This window comes from Aquarana catesbeiana, linkage group LG02, assembly GCF_042186555.1.
Source record: "Aquarana catesbeiana isolate 2022-GZ linkage group LG02, ASM4218655v1, whole genome shotgun sequence".
NCBI classification, from domain to species: domain Eukaryota; kingdom Metazoa; phylum Chordata; class Amphibia; order Anura; family Ranidae; genus Aquarana; species Aquarana catesbeiana.
The window spans coordinates 693377562-693391268 of record NC_133325.1 but is presented as its reverse complement, the minus strand read 5'-3'; the positions used below and the strand labels follow the sequence as shown (position 1 = coordinate 693391268).

General features: G+C 44.1%; 1 protein-coding gene across 3 annotated transcripts in view; it reads left to right on the top strand.

The window, feature by feature from the left end:
* GIT1 (GIT ArfGAP 1) overlaps positions 1–13707 on the top strand; it is a 249322-nt gene that overhangs the window by 217084 nt on the left and 18531 nt on the right. For 2 of the 3 annotated variants that reach the window (XM_073616833.1, XM_073616834.1), the window contains 2 exons: positions 6759–6848; positions 10654–10730. In XM_073616833.1, coding sequence (XP_073472934.1) covers positions 6759–6848; positions 10654–10730 — 167 coding nt within the window. The remainder of the gene's footprint in view (positions 1–6758; positions 6849–10653; positions 10731–13707) is intronic. The other variant, XM_073616835.1, reaches the window with a different exon arrangement.

Genomic DNA, 13707 nt, shown 5'->3' with positions numbered 1-13707 from the left:
ATAAACTTTGCTGCATTTGGCTGAATCTGGGCTGACAGTATATCTCTAAACACTACAGAATTCATCCGCCTGCTTCTGTCACATCATCAGTAAACACCAATGACCCAGTTCCACTGAAAGCCATGCATGCCCATGCCATCACACTGCCTCCACCATGTTTTACAGATGACATTGTGTGCTTTGGATCATGAGCTGTTCCAAGCCTTCTCTACACTTTTTTTCATCCCGTCATTCTGGTACAGATTAATCTTCATTTCATCCGTCCAAAGAATGCAGACTTTTTGACAACAAACATGCAAATTAGCTGTTTTTGAGCAACATCCGACCGTGTGTACGCTCCATCGGACAAACTTTTTCTGTTTCCATTGGACTTTTGTTGGCTGTGCGAACGCACAAACTTTCCGGCAACAAAAGTCGGATGGAGCAAAGTTGGATCGCATGTACACAAAAGCATCGGACTTTTGTACAAACTACAGTACGCAGGAGCGAGAATGTTTCCAGTGCGAACCCATCGCGCTGGTTCTCAGCGACAGGGTACTGTACATCTCGCGCTGTCTGCAATAGGAAAAACACATTTTCCTATTGCAGTGAGCGCGAGAGGGAATTCCCCTCTGGGGGCATACCTTGCCCTTAGGTCTGGTATGGATTTTAAGGGGAACCCCCTACGCCGAAAAAACGACGTGGGGGCCCCCCAAAATCCATACCAGACCCTTATCCAAGCACGCAGCCCGGCCGGTCAGGAAAAGGGGTGGGGACGAGCGAGCGCCCCCCCCCTCCTGAGCTGTACCAGACCGCATGCCTTCAACATGGGGGGGTGGGTGCTTTGGGGGAGGGGGGAGCCCTGCTGCTCCCCCCACCCCAAAGCACCTTGTCGCCATGTTGATGAGGACAAGGGCCTCTTCCCGACAACCCTGGCCGTTGGTTGTCGGGGTCTGCGGGGGGCTTATCGGAATCCGGGAGCCCCCTTTAATAAGGGGGCCCCCAGATCCCGGCCCCCCACCCTATGTGAATGAGTATGGGGTACACCGTACCCCTACCCATTCACCTAGGGGGAAAAAGTGTCAATAAAAAAACACACTACACAGGTTTTTAAAGTAATTTATTAGGCCGCTCCGGGGGTCTTCTTCCGACTTCGGGGGTCTCTCCGGCCTCTTCTCCCGGTGTTCAGTTCTTCTCCCGGTGTTCAGTTCTTCTCCTGGTGTTCGGCCTCTTCTCTCGCTCGCCGGTTCTTCTGCCGGGCTCCTCCGCTATCTTCTGCTCTTTTTCCGCTCTTTTGCTAGCGGTGGCCCGGACTTCTGCGTCGTCTTCTCCCCTCTTCTCTTCTTCCGATGTTGACATGACGCTCTCTCCGGCTGTAATGCTGTCTGAGCGATCCGCTATGACTTATATAGGCGGTGACCCCGCCCCCTATGACATCATAGTCCCGGGGCATGCTGGGACTGAGGTCATAAGGGGGCGTGGTCATAGGATGACTTTACCACACCCCCTTATGACCTCACAGTCCCAACCTGCCCTGAGACTGTGATGTCATAGGGGGCGGGGTCGCCACCTATATAAGTCATAGCGGAGCGCTCAGACAGCATTACAGCTGGAGAGAGCGTCGTGTCAACATCAGAAAAAGAGAAGAGGGAAGAAGACGACGCAGAAGTCCGGGCCACCGCTAGCAAAAGAGCGGCAAAAGAGCAGAAGATAGCAGGGGAGCCCGGCAGCATAGCCGGAGAGCGGGAGAAGAACCAAACATCGGGAGAAGAGGCCAGAGAGACCCCCGAAGTCAGAAGAAGACCCCCGGAGCTAAGGGCCCGGTATGCTCTTGGAGGGGAACCCATGCCGGTTTTTTATTTAAAATTTGGTGTGGAGTTCCCTCTCAAGATTCATACCAAACACAGTGCCTGGCATTGGCGGGGATCCGAATCGGATCCCTGCACCAGTGTGAACCCGGCTCACAAGGTGTCAATCTCGCCGATAAAAGCGACGAGATTGAAACAATATCAGACAGCAATACAGAAGTTGACCAAAGGGTGGTGGTAAAGAGCTGAAAAACCAAGTTATTTGGTGAAAGTTGGCTGGAGAAGTCCTGCCATCTGTATGCAATACAAACTTATGGCCAACGCCCTTTGTACAAAAATGCACAGGAAAGTTTGTACAAAGTCCTATTGTGTGTATGGGGCTTTAGAATCAACTCCAGACCTTTTACCTGCTTAATTTATGAAGAGATAATGAAGGAGTAGCCATGAAACAGCTTTTGATTCAATTTTCCAATTACTTTTGGTCCCTTGAAAAAGGGGGATGGCTATTCTTAAGAGCTGTAATTCCTAAACCCTTCCTCAGATTTGGATGTACCTACCCTCAAATTAAACCTGAGAGTGTGCATGTTCAGCCCATATCCATTATATAACTATAGTTTTAATGTTTTTATAAATACCTGAAAAAAAAAAATTGTGCCTGTGTCCAAATATATATGGACCTAACTGTATGCCGCCAGCTTCCATTCTCTCCATGCTCCTGAATAGCAGGCTGCAGTTCCAGACTCAGTGTAAACTAAACTGGAGAGATCAGGAGGGAGCACCGTGATGTTCTGCCTAGCAGTTTAGAAGGAGGAAGGGTGGCAGGGGCTGTCACTCAGAACTCCGCTCCTCAGGTTTGCTGGACAGCTAGATGGGTAGGCAAGGCTAGCTTTCTGACAAAACAGCTTAGTAACCCTAGCACAGATTTAGATTGGGTCCCAAGTGCTATGTTCACAGAGTCCACTGGGGGTTTAACAAGCTGTTGTTTCTTTTGATGATAGAACTTCCTTAAATTACAAAGTGGCTATATTATATTTTTACCAATAGTTGATTTTTTTTTTTTATAACTGTCTTGTTTTGTCAATATTGTTTTTATTAAGTCTCTGTAACCTCAGAATTCATAATGGAAGCTGGTCACACGTCCTACCATTACTATAGATATTGTAGATAAAGCAATAAACATTTTTTTTTATACTTTTTAGTTGATTTAGGAAAAATCTAAATAGTAGTTTTTTTCTATCAGGATAAAGGTATCATGTTTACTTTTTTTTTTCTTTTAGCATGACCAATATTAGTAATTGAGTTTTGCACCCAATTACCAATGGATTTGACAATCTCAATACCATGTAGGTGATAAAATAGTCAGACTGCATAATAGTCTTCTATTTCTGCAACTTACATTTAGTTATTTCCAGCCAATTCATTGTGCTTATTTCTTCAAAAAAAGGGGAAAATCGGGTAAATGTCAGAAAGTGTCCAACACTGAAAAATTTTTTTTTTTATGCTGGAGACGACGTACCAAATGTATCTGTTACATACACTGGCAGATAAGAACCGGGCTGGACAATAAATCTCTTGGGTTTTTTTTCATCTGTGTACAGGACATTACGTCTGTATGCCGTCTTATACTGCCATGTTCCATGTTCCAAAGTTCTGTTTTATTGCCTGCCTCTGACTAGTGTTAGTACTAGCTCATTAGTATACTTAGTTCAAAATATATATATATATATATATATATATATATATATATATATATATATATATATATATATTTTTTTTTTTTTTTTTTTCAATCCTCCTTGTTGACTTTCACTGTGAAAATTTTCTTTCACCAGGAGCAGCTGGCAATAGTATTAAGTGCTCATTATTACACAATTTGCACACACCCATGCTGTCGTATCTGTGTATACTAAACATACTGTGATTGTGCTCTTTACTGAGGCAATGCGCCAGTGGCATGCAGGGGACACACAGCCTGTGTGCATTTGAGATCATGAATCTTGTTGCAATATGTATTTTTTTATTTAGTCTTTAGTTATATTTTTAATTTGAACGTGGTAATGTAAATAGTCTTATCAATGTATAGCAATGTGTTTTAGAGCTGCACGATTAATCGTTAAAAAATCTCGATCTCGATTCAACCCCCCCTCACGATCTATATGGAGAATTTCCGAATTCATTCATGTAACAAGTGTAGAAAGTTCTCCTCTCACTCAGCTGTCAAAAGATAAAAACCATGTGGATAACTATAAACAAAGTAACTTTTCGGTCTTCTTTGGCCTGTAAATGAGGGAAGTTTAACCACTTAAAGACTGAACCTTTTCTGACACTTGTTAAAATCAGTATTTTTTACTAGAAAATTGCTTGGAACCCCCAAACATTATATACATATATATATATTTTTTTGGCAGAGACCCTAGAGAATAAAATGGGGATTGTTGCAATATTTTATGTCACACTGTATTTGCGCAGCGGTCTTTCAAACGCAATTTTTTGGGAAGAAATACACTTCAGTAAATTTAAAAAAAAAAAAAAACTAAACAGTAAGGTTAGCCCAGTTTTTTTGTATAATGTGAAAGATGATGTGATCTTTATTCTAAGCAAAAAAATCGTGATTCTCATTTTAGCCAGAATCGTGCAGCTCTAATGTGTTTTTCTTAATTGTTTCTCTGTATTTCTTCTAATTACGTATATACATTGGGATAGTTGTTTCATTTGCATTGGCAGGTTCATCCTGCTTTGCAGTGCAGCACAATGGGGTTGATTTACTAAAACCACAGAGTGCAAAATCTGGTGAAGCTGTGCATGGTAGCCAATCAACTTCTAACTTCAGCTTATTCAATTAACCACTTCATGTCCCGCCCATAGTTGAATGATGTCTGCAGGAGGGATCTCCTATCCTGGGCGGGCGTCATATGGCGTCCTGGGCTTCCCGACCGTCTAGGGGGCGCGCGCGCCCCCGCTGCGTCACTCGTGAGCCGATGCACGTGCCCGGTGGCTGCGATTGCCCGCTAACAGAGCCGGGATATGGATCTCTGTGTATAAACACAGAGATCCACGTCCTGTCAGGGGAGAGGAGACTGATCATGTGTTCCCAGTACAGAGGAACACTGATCGGTCTCCTCCCCTTGTGAGTCCCCTCCCCCTACAGTTAAAATCACTCCCTAGGTAACACATTTAACCCCTTGATCGCCCCTAGTGTTAACCTCTTCCCTGCCAGTGACATTTATACAGTAATCAATGCATTTTTATAGCACTGATCACTGTATAATTGTCAGTGGTCCCAAAATGGTGTCAAAAGTGTCCAATATGTCTGTCATTCAAAGTGCGACAGTGCTGAAAACGTAAAATTGGCCTGGGCAGGAAGAGGGTGAAAATGCCCTGTATTGAAGTGGTTAAAGAATAAGTTCACATTTTAAAAAAAAAAAATGCACATCTTTTTGCAGGTAACTGCATTTATTATTTTTTTTTGTTTTTTACTGGAGCCTGAAAAGCATTGCTGATCACAGGTGCCATGCGGGACTCCTGCAGACTTCTCTGTCTATCTGTCTGCTCGTATCTGGCAGGTGGCACAGATGGACTTGGCACATCTAGGTCTCTCTGCTTGGTTATTGTGGCACACACCACTCTCACCAGCTTAGTTAATTCCCCTTATTGTGTGCACACTTTCTCTCCTGACAAATTTTGCCTTAAGCTTAGTATACACTACGAGTTATTTTTTTAATTCAGCCAAGAAGGGCTGAACAAAAAAAACTGACAGCTCAGGTCAGAGTCGCTGTACTAACTATCTAATGTTAGTATAGTGATCACCCCTGCTGTGCTATTGTGTTCTAACAGGGGGACAGCCCCCCTGCCAAAACACTCTGGTCGGGAACCGATCGGCAGACCTTTTTCGGTCATGCCCCTTCAACAGAAGCCAGCAAACGACTGGCTTCTGTTGGACCGGCTGCAGTACATATGGGCCAAATTCAATAGAAACTTTCGGCCCGTGTATACTAGGCTTTAGAGTGCAATTGTCAAAATATCTGATGCCACAATTCACAAAGATTGTAAGTTAACCTGTGTTTTGCTTAGAGGGCAAAGCCGCAGACTCGCTTAAATATGTACCCTGCATATGCTCATACCCTACCATTTCACTCGGCTACCTGGAGCAAGGAGAATTACCGATACTTTCAGGTGCGGAAGCATGTGACTCGCTCTACTTCCTGTCGTCATGATACAATGCTGAGTATGTGAGCAGGCATTTGCCATATCCCAGCTCTGTACTAAGGGAGAGGAAACTTGGAGCTTGCAAAACAATGCTTATCTCTGCTCCAGCAGGTGAATGAAGTGATGAAGTAGCGAAGGCATGTTAGATGTAAGAACTCAGGTTGTGGTATTTAACTGAACCTGATATTTTGCCCTGCGTTGACTTCCTACAAATAGCTGATGAGCATTGGGTGTGCGTGCGCAACCCTGCCACCAAGATCGCTATACAAAAAAAAGGGGGGTTCAGGTACCTTGCATTGTTCACATTTCCCGCCAGTCAGTGCCTTTCAGGGAATTGTAGATCTTTGAAAACAGTACCGTGGCATTAGACCGAATAATTTTTTCAGATGTGCCAATATTAAACCTGTATCATGGTGTACTACTGCAGGCACTCACCTGCTTTTAAACACACCAGAATATCCTTTTTAGGACTGGCATTGTCTGTGATCTGAGTTATCGGAATGGTCTTTATTCCATGTCTTCACTAAACATTAGCATGAATTGGTTCCTCTGTCATTGCAGCCACCCTGTGTTTGTCCCGTTTACCATTTATATATATATATATATATATGCACAGAGCTGTCTACTGTATATTGGTGAAGGTGTCTTTGTTCTATGTTAGTATGCTAGACATATACATTGACTGTAGCATGTAGTTTTTGTTATTGAGTATCTGTGTTCTTGTCTTGTGTGTGCATGCTGCCTTACAATCCCCTTCTGTTTTAGATCCGGAAAGGCATCTCTGCCTCTTCTGTGCCCTTCCCCCCTCTGTCCTCCCCTCTGTTCTCTGGACCTCCGGACAATACCCGGAACATGGTGATGTACCCCCCTCCTTTGTATTGAAAATTACTAATGATGGGAACCCTTTTATATAGTGTATATAAAATGCATATAGTGTTTCTTTTTTTTTTTTTTTCTCTTTCCCTTCTTACTTTGACATTAATATATAAATACACATTTGAGATCCATATGTGTTTACTGCTTTACTTGGTAACAGGTTTGTATCTTTACACAGCTATTCCTGTGATATACACTTCTGCTAGTTGGTAAGATTGCTTCGCTCCTGCTCACTGGATAGAAGTGATGATGCTCATTCCCTGCCCATTAGGAAGGGTGGAGGCAGAGAGGTGACACCAGAAGCTGAATGGCTAGACTGGTAACTTCATATACCATGGTACTGGCTGTACAGTGTGGAAAACGTGTGTATATCTCAAGATTAGCTGTACTGGTTTACTATTGGATTTAGCAGGTAAAACAGTAACCATATATGTATTCCTAAAGTTTAGCTTTTTTTTGTAATATCAACCCAGCATAAATTCATGTTTAACCATATTGAGTATGAGGAATTACATTGTTTCCAGGATGACGATCATCACTCCTAGTCTATGTGACTGCTGTCCGTAATACTGTGATTATACCACCCTGTCCAAACTTTTAATCATATTGTAGTGATTTAACGATTGTGACATCTATCTTTCACACAAGCACCATATATTGTTTTTTTTTCCTGGACTTTCTTTAATCTGTTGTTAAACCAAGAAGTATTTTAGTAGTTTTACTATCCTACAAACACTCTTAAATATACGTTTTCTAATTGCTTATGAGCTGCTCATGTAGGAATTGGGTGGGAGGAAGTTCACTTGGTGGTTGTCAAAGATTGGGATCTGTGTTCAGGGACCATCACCCTTTGAAAGTGACCATATCACCCCCACAACTGTTTCTTTACTGAGTTTTCTACTCTTCAGTTTTTTAGAGTTCTTTTATTGAAAACCGGTAATGTATGTCTACAGAAGAATTGAGCATAGAGTAATGTGTCATAACTTTTATAAAACTGAACATGACAGTAATTGCAGGTGCTGATCTAGAACCCCAGTATGGTGATATTGCCAATAGACTCCTGGAGAAATATTACAACTTTGGGTATATGTAATTGAGTTCAGTCACCAGCCATATCTTTAGGTTTTGGTTTGACTTGACCTTTTGAAATGTCCACCTAGTTAAATGTTAGCAATTTATGATTAAACCATAGGACATGTTTACCAATTAGGAGCTGCAAGAGGAGGTGGGTCCAAGCGAAACTTCACCCAAAAGGGGAAGTCCCAAAAACAAAAATACCATCATGGTATATTTAACTTCTCTGTGCAAAACCTTTGCACGGAGAAGGTAAATATACCATGTTTGTTTTTTCCTTTACAATCACCAAGATTCCTGCATAAAGCCAATTGTTGCTCATTCTCTTGAAAGCAAACACTTAAAAAAAAAAATCAATTCAAAATAAGTATATGGTAAAAAAAAAAAAAAAAAAAGCATAAACAGAGGTTGCTTAAAGCGGAGCTCCACCTGAAAGGAGAAGCTCCACTTGTTTGCCCCCCCCCCCCCCGTCCACTTTTGGCACCTTTCAGGGAGGGGGGAGCAGGAACCTGATTTTTCCAGGTAACCACCCACCCCCCACGTCCGGCCTGTTCGCAGTCATCATTTCTTGCTCCTCCCCCTCGCCGATTCCCCCCCATAGCAAGCCGCTTGCTTTGGGGGCACTTGTAAGTGCTCGCTTCCAAGCTAGCTATGGACACACAGAGCACGCCTCAGCCCCACTCCCACTCCCTCCCCAATGGCTGTGCACCTGCTGCTGTGTCCGAACCAAAGAGGAGGAAGAGAGATGTTGCTTTCATGCACATCGCTAGATCGATCAAGATCAGACTCAGGCAATATAAGGGAGGGGGGCTGGTCTCAGAAGGTTTTTTGTACCCTAATGCAGAGAATGCATTAAGGTAAAAAAAAAAAAACTTTCTACCTTTAAGGACCATACTTAGTGTGTGACATAAGGTCAGTGACTATAAAACTTTAAGTGACCTCTGACCCCCGACACATGCTGTGGTGTCAAGTGTGGGCAGAGAGAGTAAAGAAACAAAACATCTGGTGGTCATCATAAAAAGATTACAGCTTAACCGCACATCACAGGACATAGAGGATTTCATATTCATGACTACTGGGGTTATTCTGACATCTTCAGGTGAAGGGACACTGGCCAAAAAAAAAATGGAAAACCTGCACAGGTATAACCCTTCCCAGCTCAGCTCAGCGCAGCTAAGCTAAACCTCAGTTTTTAGTTGGTGTCCTTGGGTGATGGATGTGACTACTGCTCTTTCTCTTAAGATTTCCTTCAAGGGCTTATTTTGCAATTTTTTGGTCTGTTCCTAACACCCCTGCTGGAGTAGAGGAGGGCTTCACCCAGATCAGTCGCTATGGCTTGATGGCCAAGAGCGGGGACAACCTGTAGTGTGGGCAGTGATCACCAGGGTACAATGTATTCAGTGACCGCGCTGGCAGGGTGCTCTATAGGTCAGCTATCCCCCTGGAGAATATTTATGCAGCCATTTCTGAGTTGCGTTATCAGCTCTCAAGGTTTTTCTCTTCCCACATTTACTAAGTTATACCTGGTAAATGTGCACGGGTTTTGCAGGCCGACTTTGTAGTGGAGTTTACTGACATTCTGTTTTTAGGTTTTGGGCGTGATGGCCTTGGTGCTGTGTTGCTCACCCCTCATGGTCAGTACTTTGGGACATCCCAAATAGTCATGAATATGAAGTCTTCTGTGTCCTGTGATATAAGATTACGAAATCAGGATTTTTGGTTTACCTGTCTGTTCCTCATTGCTTGCTACAACTGGAAAGAGTTTATGTCCGGGTGGGGATTTCTTGCCCTTTTTTTTTTTTTTTTTTATTGGCCTGTGTCTATTCACCTGAAGGTGGCAGCATAACCTAAGCAGTAATGAATATGAAACACTGTGTCCTGTGTACTCCAAGAAAAGCATTTGGAAAGTTAAACCAAAAATCCTAATATGTTTTTCAAACAAACCATTGTTTCTGAGATTCAACAACTGGGGTAGATTGTACATTAAAATTGCTATACTCCAGAGGTAAAGACACAATATAAGGACAAAGCAAAGTTAGGACTAACTCCAAAGATGTAAGTGGGTTTTGTTGTGTATTAAAACCCTTTTTTTTGCCTGTAGACTATCTGTGTATAGCGCATACAGTGATTCTTTAAAGTGGTTATAAACCTCTACATATACCCAGTGAAGTGACTAGTCTCAGGTGATGCACCGAGATTAATCAAATCCTCCTACATACAGTAAGTTGTACCTGTTTACCTGCAGCACTCTTCTCTACAGCCTTTCAAAGTACAGAATTCATACAGCTTGCCTGAGCTTTCAGAAAGCAGGGGCAGGGGGAACTGAAGTTACACTTTGTGAGAAGAGAACTAATCACACAGGAACAGAGCTTAGGCTGTTAGTCACAGGCTGTGTGCTGGAGCCCCCCATCACCTTTTTACCTCTTAGCCAGGAAAATGTTTTAGAAGTGACTCATGCAGATAACAGAGGAACTAGGCAGCAGACAGAAATGACACTTAGTGCTCTAGATTGAGGCAGGGACACACTATGGGAGGATATGCTTTGTTCATATTTCATGTCAAAGGTTTACAACCACTTTAAAACGAATTTCTCAATATCTGCTAGCTAAAAAGAAATCAGGATTATGTACATAGGAAACAGGAAATTTGGGAAATGGTCTTGTGCAAGGATAGTGAGGAAGGGATTAATTAACATGTTTCTTTTCTACAGCCTGCAAAGGCAGATCGGCATGGCAGTGGAGCGGACAGTGACTATGACAATACCCAGACTACAGAAACTAGTAGCGGGTAAGTACTTGCCTAAAGGCACCACCTTTCTGAGCATCTTATGCTGTATAAGGATTACAATTAAAGTAATAATTAGCACTTTTGCACTGGTTAAAATCCCCCACTTCCCTCTGCTATCCATATTATTTTCTCTGGCAGCTCGCTCCCCCACTGTCTTTATCACATTTTCTTTATCGCTTTTCTGATAGCCACACTACACTCTCTGCCAAGCTCTCCCCTAATGTCCACACTTTTATTCTACCTGCTCTCCTCCACTGTCTATTCCCTAGCATCTCATCCCCCAATGTGCACATTATGCTATCTCCCACCCCAATCAATGTTTAGTTCCCTGTCCTCCTCCCCTCTCTCCACCTTCCAGTCCCTGAATAGTTCCTACTAAAGCTAGCTATATAGGGATTCAAATTTGTCCGGTTCTGTCTTTTCGAACTCTCCTGCATAGAGAGTGAGCTGGTGGGAGGGTTTCAGGGTGTGTAGGATGATCATGGATTGTTATATTTTGCCATTAAATGACTTGTTACCAATTGATTTTCAATTTGTGTACTTTTTCAGATGTATCCCAGATCTTTACTTGTTCTGTATGTCCATTTTTCTATTGGAAAACTATAATAAAAAGATTGTAAGAAATTTGTCTGGTTCCCTCCACTCCACAACAACGCTCTGGTCTCACTGTGCCTTCTCTATGACTTTCCCATAGTGGGCTCCCACTCTCTCCACCACAATCATCGTCCCCTCAGCCTCCAACCATACTGAGTCCCTCTATACCCCCTAGCTCTAAGAGCCATTTTACACTTGACCAAATAATACCATTTCTTTCTCGAACATCACGGGACACAGAGCCACAGTAATTACTGATGGTTAGGTGATGGGTTATATAGGTATCACTGGTGATTGGACACTGGCACACCCTATCAGGAAGTTCAACCCCCTATATAATCCCTCCCCCTTGCAGGGATACCTCAGTTTTTACGCCAGTGTCCATTTCGTGGTGCAAGGTTGTTTGGAGAGGACTTGGATAACTATATCAAGAGAATCTCTTGTGGGAAAAGCACTCTCTTACCTGTCAAGAAGAAGAGTAAGCGTCCCTCTTTCAAACGGACTCTTTCCCCAGCGCCGGGGGCTTCAGCCTCCAGGCAGTCTCGACGGCCGCCTCCATCGGGGTCCAGAGACAAGAGTCAACCCCAGGGACAAAAGAAGTCCTGGGGAAAGAAGCCTACTAGGCAAAACACTAAGACCTCTGCATGAGGGGGCGCCCCCGCTCACTCGAGTGGGGGGAAGACTGCGACAGTTCTCAGAGCTCTGGCAGGAGGACTTCCAGGACAGATGGGTAATCTCCACGGTAACCTTAGGGTACAAGCTGGAGTTTCAGGAATTCCCCTCTCCTCGGTTCCTCAGTTCAAATGTTCCCAGAGACCCAGAGAAGAAGCAGTCGCTCCTGCTAGCGTTAGAGCGACTTTTGTCGCAGGAGGTCGTTATGATAGTTCCCGCAAAGGACCAGGGATTGGGCTTCTATTCCAACCTTTTTACGGTCCAAAAGCCAAATGGGGATGTCAGGCCCATTCTGGACTTAAGGGATCTGAACCGATTCCTAAGGATTCAATCCTTCCGCATGGAATCAATTCGAACAGTAGTTCCCACCCTGCAGGGAGGAGAATTTCTGGCATCAATAGACATCAGAGATGCATATCTACATGTGCCCATTTTTCCTGCTCATCAGAAGTTTCTGCGCTTCGAGGTAGGAGGGCGCCATTTCCAGTTTGTGGCTCTGCCTTTCGGGATAGCCACTGCACCTCGAGTGTTCACAAAGATCTTGGCTCCTCCTCTGGCCAGATTAAGGGCTCAGGGTATAGCTGTCATAGCATACCTAGACGACCTGCTCTTGATAGACCGGTCGATAGCCTCTTTGAATGGAAACTTGAGGACCACAGTCGGGTATCTAGAACACCTGGGTTGGATCCTCAACTTGGAAAAGTCTTTCCTAAAACCAGTAAGAAGACTGGAGTATTTAGGTCTGATTATAGATACAAGCCAGGAGAAAATATTTCTACCCCAGGCAAAGATCACTGCTTTGAGAGAGCTGATTCTGACAGTAAGGACCAAGAAGGGTCCCTCAGTCCGCCTTTGTATGAGGCTACTAGGGAAGATGGTGTCTTCATTCGAAGCAGTTCCCTATGCTCAGTTTCACTCAAGAATGCTGCAACACAGTATTCTGTCGACCTGGAACAAGAAGGTTCAGGCATTAGACTTTCCGATGCACCTGTCGCATGCGGTGCGTCAGAGCCTCAATTGGTGGCTCATACCCGAAAACCTGCAGAAGGGGAAATCCTTTCTACCGGTTACCTGGACGGTGGTAACAACAGATGCCAGTCTGTCAGGTTGGGGAGCAGTTCTGGAACAGGCTGCGGTCCAAGGGGTATGGTCCAAGACAGAGAGGACCTTACCCATCAACATTCTGGAGATCCGGACGATACATCTAGCTCTAAAAGCCTGGACTATCAGGCTACAGGGTTGTCCGGTCAGGATCCAGTCCGACAATGCCACAGCAGTGGCTTATGTCAATCATCAGAGAGGCACCCGGAGCCGAGCTGCTCAAAAAGAGGTGAACCAGATCTTAGTCTGGGCAGAGATGCATGTGCCATGCATATCGGCAGTTTTCATCCCGGGAATAGAAAATTGGCAGGCGGACTATCTAAGTCGCCAGCAGTTACTTCCAGGGGAATGGTCTCTGCATCCCGACGTCTTTTGGGCCATATGCCAAAGATGGGGGGTTCCAGATGTAGATCTCTTTGCATCCCGATTCAACAAAAAGATAGACAGATTTGTGGCAAGGACAAAAGATCCTCTTGCATGCGGGACGGATGCGTTGGTGATTCCGTGGCATCGGTTCTCACTGATTTACGCATTCCCGCCTATTCTGCTACTGCCACGACTCCTTCGCAGGATCAGGCAGGAAAGGAAGTCGGTACTTCTGGTGGCCCCC